Source organism: Oryctolagus cuniculus, chromosome 10 (assembly GCF_964237555.1).
Source record: "Oryctolagus cuniculus chromosome 10, mOryCun1.1, whole genome shotgun sequence".
Taxonomy (NCBI): domain Eukaryota; kingdom Metazoa; phylum Chordata; class Mammalia; order Lagomorpha; family Leporidae; genus Oryctolagus; species Oryctolagus cuniculus.
In genome coordinates, this window is record NC_091441.1 from 30,494,834 (window position 1) to 30,508,882 (window position 14,049).

The 14,049-nt window shown below is 53.5% G+C and overlaps 2 protein-coding genes and 1 long non-coding RNA gene across 20 annotated transcripts in view; 2 read left to right on the forward strand and 1 right to left on the reverse strand.

The window, feature by feature from the left end:
- Positions 1-3,860, forward strand: part of HDHD2 (haloacid dehalogenase like hydrolase domain containing 2) — a 38,507-nt gene extending 34,647 nt beyond the window's left edge. For all 10 annotated transcript variants that reach the window (XM_070050239.1, XM_008261275.4, XM_070050241.1 and 7 more), the window contains exon 7: positions 3,390-3,860. In XM_070050239.1, the coding sequence (XP_069906340.1) occupies positions 3,390-3,493 (104 nt within the window). In that variant the 3' untranslated portion in view covers positions 3,494-3,860. The remainder of the gene's footprint in view (positions 1-3,389) is intronic.
- A 916-nt stretch (positions 3,861-4,776) lies between these two features.
- On the forward strand, positions 4,777-8,517 carry LOC138844025 (uncharacterized). Its single transcript, XR_011379345.1, has 4 exons — positions 4,777-4,912; positions 5,797-5,876; positions 5,965-7,369; positions 8,112-8,517. It is a non-coding gene; the product is annotated as an uncharacterized lncRNA (long non-coding RNA).
- A 490-nt stretch (positions 8,518-9,007) lies between these two features.
- KATNAL2 (katanin catalytic subunit A1 like 2) overlaps positions 9,008-14,049 on the reverse strand; it is a 127,636-nt gene continuing 122,594 nt past the window's right edge. For 7 of the 9 annotated variants that reach the window (XM_070050236.1, XM_051851968.2, XM_070050238.1 and 4 more), the window contains 3 exons: positions 10,561-10,723; positions 9,790-9,892; positions 9,008-9,353 (listed from right to left, as the gene is read on the reverse strand). In XM_070050236.1, the coding sequence (XP_069906337.1) occupies positions 9,214-9,353; positions 9,790-9,892; positions 10,561-10,723 (406 nt within the window). In that variant the 3' untranslated portion in view covers positions 9,008-9,213. The remainder of the gene's footprint in view (positions 9,354-9,789; positions 9,893-10,560; positions 10,724-14,049) is intronic. The other 2 variants (XM_070050237.1, XM_051851970.2) reach the window with 1 other exon arrangement.

Genomic DNA, 14,049 nt, shown 5'->3' on the forward strand with positions numbered 1-14,049 from the left:
TCCCAGGAACATTGCGGCCCTGGGATGTTAGCAGAAACTGAGGCAGCATGAAATGAAGTCAAGAGAAACAGCCTCACTCAGCACTCTGCCCCATCTTGTGTTCACATTCCTGCCTTTTCAATTTTCTTTTCTTACTGAGGAAGTCCTCAGGTAGCTGGTTCCTCTTGTGTATTACCCTGTAAACTCTCCACTTTCGCTTGCTCACATGATTATGCATTTGCCCTGTCCACACAGGACCCATGCAGTGGTTGGCTGGCCCAGCTCCATGCTCCAGTGGCCCTCCCCACCCCCCACCCCCAGCCCTGGGCTAGTCTCTGTTGGCTCTGCAATTTTTTTTTTTTTAGGATTGGTTGATTTATTAGAAACACACACACACACACACACAGAGAGAGAGAGAGAGAGAGAGAGAGATCTTCCTTCTGCTGGTTCACTCTTCAAATGGCTGTAACAGCCAGGACTGGACCAGGCCAAAGCCAGGAGCCAGGAACTCTATCCAGGTCTCCCACATGGGTGACAGAAGCCCAAACACTGGGCCATCTTTGCTGCTTCTCCAGATACATTAGCAGGGAGCTGGATCAGAAGTAGAGCAGCTGGCACTCGCACCGGTGCTCATTTGGGATGTCGGCGTAGCAGGCAGCAGCTTAACCTGCCGTGCCACGGTGCCTGCCCCATTCTGTCTTTTCTGCCTGGCAGTGCTGTGGGCAGCCTGTCACAGAGGCATCGAGTCATTCTGAGTGTAGCCAGCAGCAGTACACGGACGACACTAAATGTGGACTCCGTAGGCAGGGAAATCCAGCTCACGGAATCAGGCCTGTTTGTCTCACTGATTGCTGGTTAGAAAAACCCCGAGTGAGCCCGCTGTCTGAAAGCAAGCGGAGCAGCCAGGCCCACTGGTAAACTTCCAGTGCAGCACTGAAGATGGCTGCGTGTTTCATTCATGCCAGTGATGAGCTCTCCGTGGACAGCCCCGCACCATGTTACTTTCAGTGGGTCGCACGAGGCCGATGCCCAGTAGGCGTGCGTGTACTCAGTTATTTGTTAATGAAAATTTTTCACTTGGTGTGAAACGATCGTCTGGAAAGCAGTGAGGTCGCGCGCTCTCAGCATCAGCCCAGCTCCCTGTGTTCTCCCTCCACTCGTCATTCATGAGCTCTGGAGCGCACAGGCTGGAGTGGGCGGGAGGCAGGCGTGAGTGACGCAGGCTGCTTCCTTCACCCGGTGAACGTCATCGAGCACCTGCCGAGTGCCGGCCGCAGGGCTGGGTGCCAGAACGAGATCACCTCCCTGAGCTGGTGTCAGCATGCGCCTCAGGAGCCTCACTGGCGGAGCCAGACGAGGCAGCAGCGTCCTAGAAGCGCTCAGCTGCCTGGCTAAGAAACGTCCTTCTTTACCCCTTCCACCACTGAGCCGAGAACGTAGGTTTTATAGCAGTAATTTGTCATTAACTTACCTATGAAAGCAAGTAGAGGCAGCCGGCGCCGCGGCTCACTAGGCTAATCCTCTGCGGCACCGGCATCCCAGGTTCTAGTCCCCGTCAGGGCGCTGGATTCTGTCCCGGTTGCCCTTCTTCCAGGCCAGCTCTCTGCTGTGGCCTGGGAGTGCAGCGGAGGATGGCCCAAGTACTTGGGCCCCGCACCCCATGGGAGACCAGGAGAAGCACCTGGCTCCTGCCTTTGGATTGGCGCAGTGCGCCGGCCATAGCAGCCATTTTGGGGGTGAACCAATGGAAGGAAGACCTTTCTCTCTGTCTCTCTCACTGTCTAACTCTGCCTGTCAATAAATAAATAAATAAATAAATAAATAAATAAAATGAATAGAAAGCAAGTAGAGACCCCTTGAGGAGTTTACATTGAGTGGGATTTCTGCTTAGAAGAAGCTGGCGGTACAGTCTGCTGTGTGGCCTATACTGCGGACGGTGCCTTGAGGAGGCCGGGCTGAGTGAGGTCCGGGTTCATCACGCTGTAGCAGCTTTGCCGCTGGTTTCTTGAGCAAACTCAGGGTCTGTGAGGGAAGCCGGAAGCCTGTTTTCCACCGGGTGCACGGATGTGTGAAAGGCGGGTCTCAGGCTTTGTGTCAGCAGGGCCAAGCCCCCAACCCCCCTTTTTTTAAGATTTTATTTATTTGAGAGGCAGAGTTACAGACAGAGAGGTCGGTCTTCCATCCACCAGTTCACCCCCCAGATGGCAGCAATGGCCAGAGCTGAGCTGATCTGAAGCCAGGAGTCTCTCCCATGCAGGTGCAGGGGCCCAAGCATTTAGGCTTTCTTCCACTGTTTTCCAGCCCATAGCAGAGACAGATCGGAGAGCAGGATTCAATGGGATATGGGATTCCGGTGCCCAGGCAGAGGCTTAGCCCACTATGCCACAGCGCCGGCCCAGAACCAAGCCACCAAGAGGTGGCTGTAGAACATGGTGGAATTGTTGTGGGGGCAGCTGGATTGAGGGGACAAGAGGGCAGGAGAGGGCTGGAGTTAGAGGCAGCCCTGGGGCAGCCCTGCCATCCCTCCTCCCCGCTCTCCTTTCCATCCGTGCACTCACACAGAATTTACGGGGTGCTCAGCGAGTGCTAGGAGTACACTGGAGCGTGTAACAGGCGCAGCCCCTGCTCTCAGAGAACCATCTCCGATGCCAGACACACTGACCAAGGGCCGCCAACATGCAGGCCCGGAGCAGGTGGTTTGCATGGGGGGGCGGGGTCTGGCCTGAGCTGTGAAGGGGGTTGTCAGAGGAAGGCTCTGGTGGGATGAGGGTCCTCAGAAGAGCCAGGTCCACTCTAGGTTAGCGCCGGGGAGGCGGGAGGGTGCGGTGCCTGACAGAGGTAGCAGATTCTCCCTGCAAGGACCCATCAACGGTGCTGAAGTCAGGACCCACATCCAGTGTGGAATGGCACCTCTGCGATGTTGTGCTGTGAGATTGTGTGCCAGGCCCAGCGGGCTGCCCAGAATGCCAGGGAGAGGAGAACTAGGCAGTTGTCCCGCCTGGCCTCAGGCCTGTGAGCATCTGTCACCTTTCCCTCCTCACCTCAGGCGCCACCATTTTCCAGGCTGCCGAGGTCCCTGCTCAGCGACAGCCATGCTGCTTCCAGTCACCGCCCTGAGCTGATGAGGCCGCTGCCCTCTGGGATCCTGAGCTCCTGTCCGCACTGATCGAATCCCAGTGCCTGTCTAGGGCTGGGGGTGAGGGGAGGGAAGGAGTCACCCACGGGAGTGACCCAGTACGTGTGCCTGCCCACTGCAGAAGGCCTGGGAGAGAGGTGCTCCCCAGTGCAAGGTGGAGCCCTGATTCTCTCCAGATCGCAAGGGCAGTCGGGGAGGGCCCGGGTGCTCACGGGCGTGAGTGACTGAGCACTCTGGCTGTAGCCTCTGTTCACTGGCATGCCTTTCGTTCCAGGGAAATACCGAGCGGCAGACGAGGAGAAAATCAGCCCTCCTCCCTACCTCACTTGCGAGAGCTTCCCGCAGGCCGTGGATCACATCCTGCAGCACCTGCTGTGAGCCACTGTGGCAACGGAACCGGGAGCAACTGGAGACGCGGTCTGGATGGGTTCCTCACCGGTCAGCGCCAGGATCACTCAGGGCTGATCGGGTCTTACCCCTCTTTTCTTGTGCATTAATTAGAAAGAAAGGTATTGAATTGCAGCCAGCCACTAAGCCTCGCTAATCTCTTTTGTTTTATTTTGTAAAAGAAGATGAGACACAAAGAAAGGGAAAGCTGAGATTTTGTGCCATTCCTTTTAAAATATTCATCAGGGTGGGAGGGCCAGGAGGGGAGCCACTGTGAGGACTGGTGGGCTGCTGTCTCCTTGCTGGTGGATCAGGACGGGCTGACTGTGAATAAAGCTGAATGGTGGTTTGTAAATTATGAAGTGATGCGTTGAAAGGTGCATTGTGCTGTAGTTTGGATATTGAATTCCACTGTGAAATCCGTCTGCAGGGCCAACCGGAGGACAGGGCAGGCGCAGCAAGAGGAATTGTCCGTAGCCCACGTGACCCAGCGTCTCTGCTTTTCACAGATGTTGAAAACTAGATTTTCTACTGTATTCCCAGCACGAGTGACTTCTTTTTCTCTTCATTAGCTAGAGATGACTAATTTAAATTTAGAGCCTGATTTTAATTTAAAATAATATTTCCATTAATAACCTATTCATTGCAGATACCTATTATACTGTGTAACAGTTGTTTTGGAAATTTTATGTAAAATTAAAACTATCAGTATTTTACAGATGTTTTAATTAGACATTGTTATTAACAGGAACAGTGCAGAAACTAAAATCAAGCCTTTAATGTCTTACAGACCATGCATTTTTGAAGTTAGTGTCCACCAGGGTCCTATTAACTGTACATTTGCAAGATTTCATTATTTTTGCCTTTGACACTAGGGGAAAAATATTTTAGAAGCTATTGGGACAGATTCGCGCTTTTATGGACTTGGTTACCACAGCTGTAAAATGAAATCTCGTCTTGTAGCGCGGATTATTCTTCGCGTGTTCAACCCGGCAGAATGGAGGGCACTCAGTAAGTAATGATCTTCCTAGAACATTTGCATACTGTGATAATCCTGGGCCTTCGCAGTGTTGACGGGGCTCTTGGGCACTGAATTATTAGAACGTAATTGTGCATCATTGTAGCGTTCACCTTATTGAAGCTCACGCTGCTGGTAATGAGCTTTGGGTTCTGACGCTTGTTTAGAGATCAGCGTGGACGCGCGTAGAAGGGAGCAAAGCTAATAAATGGTAGTTCGGTGAGCATGAGCACCCCGTTCTCATTGTGGTAACTGCCCTGACGTCATTCCTAACCGCCCTGGAATGCAGAGGGCGATGTGAGAAGTCCACCCCCGCAGTCAGAAGGATCTGTGAAGTGGCTGAGGACAGGGATCCTGGAGACCTGCAGCTCTGAGCTGGCTCTCTGACCTGGGTGAGTCCGTTTGCCCGCCACCTCTGCCTTCCGTGTCTGGACACTGGAGATAGTGGCAGTGCCCACCACCCCGTGCCGACGGTGCCGCCCACATTCGGCAGGGCGGGTAGAGCTGGTTTCCCCGAGACTGCACTCCAGCAAGGCTCCGGGGCCAGAGCACGTGTTGCCCGGGGCAGGAAGCCCGGCAGGCAGGGGGAGAGCACTGGCGGGTGCCGGGCGCCCGTGCATGGCCGCGTTCAGCTCCGTCAGTGGTTTCTCGGCCCTGGGCGTTACCGAGGCTGGCCGGCTGCAGCACGCTGAGAGCCGTGCTAGCCCTGATGGTGGTGGGAAATACGCACGTGAGAAGAGTTTTGCCCTGCGAGCCTTTCCCACTGGGGAGCTGAGGAGAGCTCGTAAGATGCTTCTCAGGAGCTGAGATGACTCAGGCTGCCCCACCCCTTGGTGTCCTCGTGCAGCAGGAGCCGGCGCTAGGTTGTGCCCGGCCCACACGCCTCTCCGCCCCCGTCAGAGGACTCTGTCTCATTCTTTTTATTTCTACTGCATCACAGATAGCTCTTACTGGAATTTAATGCTGGAGGGGCTAGCTGTGGGGAGGGCAGGGAAAATACTTAATTTTCGGATAGCTGACTTCAAGATGCCGACAGGGAAGCCCCTGTAGGCCCTGGGCATAGAGGCTCTGCTGCTTTAAACCCAAGCAGACAAGTGCCCAGCACTGGAGGGTCCAGCAGTGGGCGAGGCCTGAGCAGGCGCACTCAGCCAGGAGGACCTGACTTCTCTCCTTTGTCCCCGTGGCCGTGCAGATCTTGGTTGGAGATGTTTATCAAACAAGCTGCCACGCTGGTGCTGAGCTGCCCTCAGAGCTGCCTGTGACTGACTTATTTCAGGTCAAGACCGCTGGAAACACTGCAGGACCTGTTAGCTGGTGAGCCTGCCCTGGGCCTCACGGGGGACACTGGTCACCGAGGTATCTAAAGGGCTTCCCTGGGGCCGGTGTCACTGTGCTGGCCCAGATGAGTGCTGTTCAGATCCCGGCTGCTCCACTTCCCATCCAGCTCCCTGCGAATGCACCTGCGAAAGCAGCGGAAGATGGCCCAGGTGCTGAGCCCCTGTATGCACCCCGGGGGACCCGGAAGAAGCTCCTGGCTCCTAGCTTCTGTCGCCCAGTCCCAGTGATTGCGGCCCCTTGGCGAGTGAACCAGTCAGCAGATGGAAGATCTGTCTCTGTTCCACCTCCTCTAAGTCTGCCTTTCAAGTAAATAAATCTTTTTTAAAAAGGGCTTTGTTCTCCAGCCGCAGCATTTCAGTCAGTCTGCTGCGGTAGTGATGTCGGAGCCAGCGTTTGCTGTGAGCGGGGCGCCTGCATAGCGTGGAGGAGCACAAAGCTCCACGCCCACGGAGGGTGGAGGATGGGCGGTGGATCAGCCCCCACTGCCCCCACCGCCCCACCTCAGTCAGCCACACACTTGCTGCCACTCTGCCCACCTGGCGTTCCGGCCTGTCCGAGCTGATCATGCTCACTGGGAAAGGAAGTGGGGCTGGGAACACCTGACTTCACCCAGGATGAGCGATTCCCTCAGAGTGACAGAGCCTTCATTCACCTTTAGCCCCACACTGCAAAACCACAGTAGCATGTTGGACAGGGACATTAACAACACCTGGTGTCGATTGCATTCTGTGGCCTGCTTGTGCAGGATGAACGCCCAGGATAAAGAATTGTATAACCCCACTAATGATCCTAGCAGAACACTCTACGGAAGGAGCAGTTGTCGGTGGAGTTGTGTGTGTAGGGCTGTGTTTGCATCATCACCTTTCTTGAACATAAGTCACGACAGCCGCGTGGGGAGTAAGTGCACGAGGGCTTAGCGCTCCCAGCCGCAGGCCTGCTATCCCAGAGCACACTGCTGGCTTCAAGGAGCAGTGTTGCCGCCCCGCAGCGCTGGGAGTCACTTAGCACAAAACCAGCTGCGTCTCTCCACGTAAAACAGGCCTGAGGACCTCCTTCTCAGCGCTTGTCTTCACGTCCTGTCCATCTGCGCTTCTGTGTGCGTCCCTGGCTGATGCGCCTGAGACAATCAGGTCTGAAGTGTTCGCACTGCGTAAAGCAATAAGGAAGCCGACAGGATGCGGCTCTGGCTGCTGAGGTGCGGATCTTCCAGTTGGGAAGCAGAAGCACACGGAAGTGCGTCTGATGTTACAGAAGGCTCTGCTAGGCCCAGACGGGCTGTGTGAGTTCCCCAGAGAAGCGGTGTGCAGTGGGCCGCGTGCTGCGAAAGGCAGGCGCAGCCTCGTGAGGCCGACAGTGCTCAGAGCGCCTCTGGCCTGCGCCACGTGAGAGAACGTCCCACTCACTCCACAGCAGCTTGACCACAGAGCTTCCAGTAGAGGAGGTCTACAGACGCAGCACATACGACCTCACGCAGTGGGAGATGGCACGGGAGGCAGAGGAAGAAGCCCGAGGTGAGTAGGTGGGCAGGGAGGGCTTCTGGTGCCCGGTGATTTCTTTCTTTCCTTCTTTTTTAAAGATTATTTATTTGAAAGGCAGAGAGAAAGAGCTTCCATGTGCTGGTTCACTCCCCACATGGCCACAACAGCCAGGGCTGGGCCAGGCTGAAGCCAGGAGCCAGGAGCTCCTTCCAGGCCTCCCACATGGGTGCAGGGGCCCAAGGACTTGCGCCGACTTCCACTGCTTCCCCAGGCCACAGCTGAGAGCTGGCGCTGAAGAGCTGCTGGGACAGCGGTGCCCATATGGGATGCCGGCACTGCAGGCTGCAGCTTGGCCTACTGCGCCACAGCGCCGGGCCCAAGTCATGATTCTTACAGCAGAGGGTTAACCTCGCTTGGCAACATTTTAAAATGAGAAGATTCAAATGCAAATCAGTTACTATTTTGTTGTTTGTTTATAGGTAGACTGGAAGATCCGACCTGTTGGGTCTGATTTCCACATTCAGTTGGGGCTGAGTCCCCGCTGTGTCCTGTGGCTGGGCTTCTCCTGGTCTCCGTGTCCTTACCTCTGCTGTGTCTTACCCCTGCTCACCTGAAGGATACGAAGTTCCTTGTTCTCACAGTTAGATTAAGTTAGGTTTGCCTGCACCAACAGGCCAACCTCCTGTATGAATTTAAATAGACTTTGGATCTACAGTTTTAGAAACTCAAAATATAGATTAATTCTCTTTTTCTCAACGTCCCACTAAACTAAGAGAAAAGGAAGAAAGAAGTTACAAGTCTGCAAGGACATCCACACAATGGTAGAGGAGACCCCAGGGGACAAGAAGATGGAATAATTTGTAAGACGGAAGGTGTACAGAATGTTAGATAACAAAATCGGCACCAAGAAAATGCAGCCAAAACGCATCCTGTGGAACAGGCGAAGACGGGGGCAGGGGCGGGCACTCGGTGCCATCGCTGAGATGCCCCTTGGGGCCACCGCGTCCGTTATCTGAATCCTGGCTTTGCTTCTGATTCCAGCCCCGTGCTACAGTGCACCCCGAGAGACAGCAGGCGATCACTCAAGCAGTTGGATAATTCCTGGCTCCTGGCTTCAGTGGACCAGCAGATGGAAGTTCTTTGTCTCTCTGTCTCTCCAATAAAGTGAGAAATCAATAGTTTTTTTTTTTGTTTGTTTGTTTTTTTTTTTTAAATAGACTCAAGGCTTTGAGGCAGGGTTGATCAGATAGGAGGTCACTAGAAGTCGGTCAACAGATGGCTGGCGCCCTAGCACACTTTCCCCTGAGTGGCTGACAACCAACACCAGCTGCAACGTGGAGATTTCCCAGTATTCTCAGAGAAGATGCAGCCATGGAAAGCTGGCCTGGGGACACTGGCCTTGGCGGCGGGCTAAGGGGAGGGGCAGAGCTGAAAACATGGATGAGGTGCAGATTTGCTTATGACGGATCCCTGGGTCCCTGTCCCTTAAGGTGCCGGGACCAGAGGCTGGGTGGGAACTCAAGAGTTGGTCTGGCAACGTTTGGCCACTGAGGAGAGTCCTGTTGGGTGTCTGTCACATCTGAGGATGGACTGCAAAAGTAAAGAACTGTTCCCAAGAACTTCCCCCGAAACAAACGAAGATGGCCGGCTCGCAAGGAAAGAATACTCCAGGGAACTTCATCAGAACTTTATGGGGCCCAAGGGTGAGAAAATCTCCACAGTGTGCCTGAGGGCAAGAGTACATAAAACTGAAATTTAAGTGTTTTGTTGACAGCATGAAAGATTAATGAAAATATCTCCGATTTCCAAAACAAGACATGGTCCAAACGAATCCATTCTTCCAGAGGAACTGAGGCCAGGTCAGGGGCAACGTGGTTTTAAACAGACTCGAACTCTCTCTGCCAGGCTGAGTACCTGTGAGTCAGGTTCTTTGCAGATGGCTTCGTGTGCGCTAGGACGTCCAGAAAGTCAGCTGTGGTCACTGTGTCCAGCTGGATCCCAGCTAAATTGTTGTTCTCTACAGAAAAACAACAAGGCAACACCATGGAATGCTCATAGACCGACACCGCGTAATCGTTCACACAGCAGGAGGCAAGACTGAAGGGGGCTGGGAAAAATTTAATGTGCAACTGAGTCGGCCTCTGAAGCCCAGACGAAAAATGTGACTGCTGTACCGTTATCACAGTATTATATAATATTTATATAGTGCCTCTAATGGATCCAGCTCATCAGAGCGCGCCAGATAGATAAAAGGCTGAGCCCCAAGGAGGGTCTCATTTCTGGGCCAAGTGAGCAAGGAGTGGAGTGCATGAGGGAGGGGTGATTTGACCAAAGAACCTGTTGCAAGTGCAAAGGGCCAGCAAACACAGGCGCCAGGCTCCACCTGCTGGTGAGAGTCGGATTTGTAAACGGATTTCTCTCCCTGAGCACCCACACGGTGCTCTCAACCATACCTGACTGGTGATTTTCCAGGGCACTGAAGATCTTCCGCACAGGCCGCATGGCCGCCTCCCTGCACACCAGCTTGATGTCAGAGCCGGAGTAGCCCTCAGTCTCCTGAAACAGCCACAGCCCAGCCACCGCTCAGCACGCAGGATGCTGGAGGCCCTCACACCCTCGTAGGCAGCACGCGGGCTTAGATCCTGTGCCTGTCACCCATGAACACTACAAGGGTTCCCAGACAAACAGTGCTTAAGGAGGTGATCCTGCTAACATATCCAGGGCACCTCAGTAACTGGATGACAAGCAGCTGCCTGCCACCATCCAACTCGTAAGACACTGGTGCCCAGCTCCGAGGATGATCAGACTGGAGGGGCGTCCCTGTCGTACATACGGTGGCCATGCCTGCCTTTGGGAACCTGAGGCTGAAAGAGGAGCTGCCCAGGGCGTTTGTGTGTGTAAAAGACTGACTTGATCGCAGTGATCCTTTGTGGCTTATCACTACCCATTTTACGCACGGAGAAGCTGAGGTTCTGAGAGTCAGTGACTTCCCTGAGGTCACACAGCCAGTGTGTGTCAGGGCTGCAACGTGGCCATTGGTTCTCTGCTTCCAAACCCCACGCTGTTTCCATTAGCTCAGGTGTTTGCTGGCACGCGCTCTTCCATGAAGAAGAGGTTCACTGTGTTGCTGGGGGACTTGGGTGTCTACGGGTCTCAAGGAAGCAGCCCCTGCACGCGCTGTCAGGACCCTGGGCTCACACACGCCTCCCCCCGGGGCAGCTTGCCTGGCCCAGCACGCTGTACTCCAGCTCTGCGCGCAGCTCCAGGGCTCTGTTCTTGCTCACAGGGGGCAGCCAGTGGCGGATCATGGCGTGCCTGGCCTCCAGGCTGGGGAGATCAACCAGAATCCTCTTCTCCAGGCGGCGCAGCATCGCACAGTCCAGCTCCCTGCAGTCACATCCACAAACCAGAGAGCTGGGCGGGGCCGCGCACGCACTGCGGAAGCAGCCACGATGCTGGAAGAAGCATTTAGCGTGGCAGGAAGAGTCGTGCACCTAACTGTCACTCTACGGCCCTGTCTAAGCGCATAGGACGATGACGTCATATTATTAGAAGAAAGAACTAGAGGGAAGGAGGGATGGAGGAGATACATGGAGAAAAACACAACTCACAACCAAACGTCAGAGCTTCCTTCCTGCCTCATCACGGGGCAGCTTCCTACCTCTGAATTTCCGTACCTATCGCCAGTGGGTCGTCCTGAGTGTGCTCCTTAGAGCTCTGTAAGTGTTCGAGTTTCAAGCTCTCAGAGGGGCTAGAGTAGAAATTAGGAGACGCCTGTGGGTTGATGCAGTTCTCACAGAGACGGAGAACACCCGAGGTGTCTACTCAGCCTCATTTTGGCCACATTTCCCTTGACACTAAAAAGGTGGAAACATACTTCCAGGAAACAGCTGAATCCTACATCCAAGTGAGCAGATTTCTTCAAAGACTGTCTTTTCTTCACCTACTATTCCTCTTGTGGTTATAAATCCATCGTCCAGAGATGCCAAACCACAAAAACAGTTACTTTTTTTTTTTTTTTTTTTTTTGCATTTGCTTTGTTCTTTACCGCTCTCACCTTGTTGAGATGCATCTCACACCCCAGGTTCAGCCGTCTCTCCCTGTGCACAACTATGACCCCTTTCAAGGCCATGATTTATATTCCAGGCGCGGGGTCAAGGACAAGAAACAAAGTGCACTCCGCAGCAGCACTTTCCGTGGTTCTCCAGTCCACGTGGGCTCATCTGTGCTTAAGTGGCTTCCCCCTCGCTCACATACAGTGCTGAGACGATGCCATCTCAGTCGTTCAGTATTTGGAAAGTCACCCCCTGCACATAGCTGACAAGGAAGCCTTGCCTTTCACATCCAGGGATGTTCTGATACTTGTGTTTCTAAGGATGAAATGAAAGACCCTTTATCATTTAGAGTTGGGGGATGAATAGTCACCTCTGCTTACTCCCAAAACCCTTCCACAAAAGCCAGGGCATCAGCAGAAGTCGGCTTATGAAGAGCCCTGGCAGCTCTGCCAGCCGAGAGTTGGGTCACTGGAAATGGAACTGCCCTGGAGCCGAAGGACGCCCAGGTCAGAGCCACAGATCTTGTTGGCTCCAAGCTGAAGAGTCCTTTACTCAGCCCAACTTCCAAGGTGACCACTGCTGCTGAGGGGACAGCCAAGTAGAGTCAGTAACATTACAGGCAGAACTGTAAACTCCCTGCTAGAGATGCCACTTGCCTTTACCTGGCCAGCTCTCCTCCCAGGCCAGCTGGGTAATGGAAGTCAACAGGGTGCCTTCCCCACAGAAGTTCACACCTCCCTTAGGATGTGAAGAGATAGATAGGTCTGGGGCTCATAATTGACAAGGCCTTAAAGCCCACCTGATTATTATCAGGCCCCTTCTCTCAGGTTCTATTTGCCTCTCACTTGGAGAACTTAGTTGTGTTTAGACAGCAGCTCTGTTAGGTTCTCCAGTCATTACTCTGTCCTTTGTTCTAGATTCTATCCACTTGGGGCCTCATTCCTTTATAATCACAGCCTCTACTCTTAGATCAGTGGCTCTACTCCTGACCTGTGTGTATTGATGGTCCTCTCCCCCACTTAATGTTGTATGATTGTTCAGGATTTTCTCCACAAACCCCTCTACCCACGAAAGATGAGTGGCCTTTCTCCCAGTCTTGGTTGGGGTCAGATTTAAACCACATCCATCAAACAGTCCTCACAAGGGTCCAGAGACCCCCTCATTTCCTCTCTATGAAATCCTCTCACTACTTGGTTAATGCCTCTCTTAGGATCAATGGTTGCTATTCTCACCATTTGATACTACAGTGTCTGTTTAAGTGTTTACAGCAGGTGATAATGGAACAAACCAAAGTCTTCACCAGCTAGGAAGTCCACCAAATGCTGCCACAGGGATATGCCTGGCTCCCCACCCAGGAGATCGTGGCTTGAGACGTCGCCCCACGCCAGCAGAGAGTGCCTTGTCGCCCCATGTCAGCAGGAAGTAGCTCTAAAGACAGACCATCGTTCCTCTGCGCCTCTTGGAGTTTTGGGGCTGATGTTATCCCATACAACTCCTGCTTTATAAAAAACAAAAAGGGGGGGACCCTTCCACAATGGCACTACTGGGTGCTTTTTTTATGACATGAGTAGAAGAATTGATAACAACAGAAGTGTAAAAGCTAGACAGCATGGTGAAGACTAAAAACTGACACAGTAGAACCAAGAAGCTGCTTTCTAAGTCCACAGTAAAGAAACCATGATTTGACTTGCGGAACTCCCAAGACTCTGAGTTGTAGCTCATCTCTCCACAGGTGAGGGTGAGGCCGGGTTGAAGAGAAGGAGAGGCTGAAGCTGGCAGAAGAAGCCACAGACTGGGGCTAGCATTGTGGCACAGCAGGTTATGCTTCTGCCTGTGAGGTCAGCATTCTATATGGGCACTGACTGGTTCAAGACCCGGCCACTCCACTTCCGATCCAGCTCTCTGTTATGGCCTGGGAAAGCAGCAGAAGATGGCCCACATCCTTGGGCCCTTGCACCCACGCAAGAGACCTGGAAGAAGCTTCTGGCTCCTGGCTTTGTCCTGGCCCAGCCCCGGTTGTTGCAGCCATTTGGGGAGTGAACGAGTGGGTGGAAGACTTCCGTGTGTGTCTCTCCTCCTTGCTCCATAACTCCGCCTTTCAAATAAAAATTTTAACAAAAAGAAACAACACAATTCTTTCCCACCTCTAGGGGCCAGGGCACCGCCTCTCCCATGCCCTGGCCGAGGGCAAAACCAAAGGGCTCTGATCCGGAAACAGGCGCGTTGCAAGCGGCGTGATGATGTGCAAGGTCTATTTCACCGAATGGCGACACACCCGTTCTCTGCCCCTAGAAAACTGGCAGTGTGCTCTTGCCCTGCAGGCGAAGACCTGACCCAACAAAGACAGCCCCGAAGACATTGCCGCTGGGGTTGCCCAACACAGGGGTCCGCACGCGTGGAGCCCACCGTCAACAAGCTGTCCCCACGCACACGGAGCCTCCCACGAGGTCTGGAGTATGCCTCTCATAAACCTGAGCAGGCAGCCGAGGAAACCTACTTCCGTGGAAAGATGATGACAGAGCCCGAAACAAGCAAATGGAAGGGAAAATCTTGATGGGAACAGAATTCTGCAGTGAAATGAGACTTGAAGATGAGTATTCCCAGAGATGTACGAGAAAATACTACATTCACGCAACAAGAACAAGATGCCATTTAAAA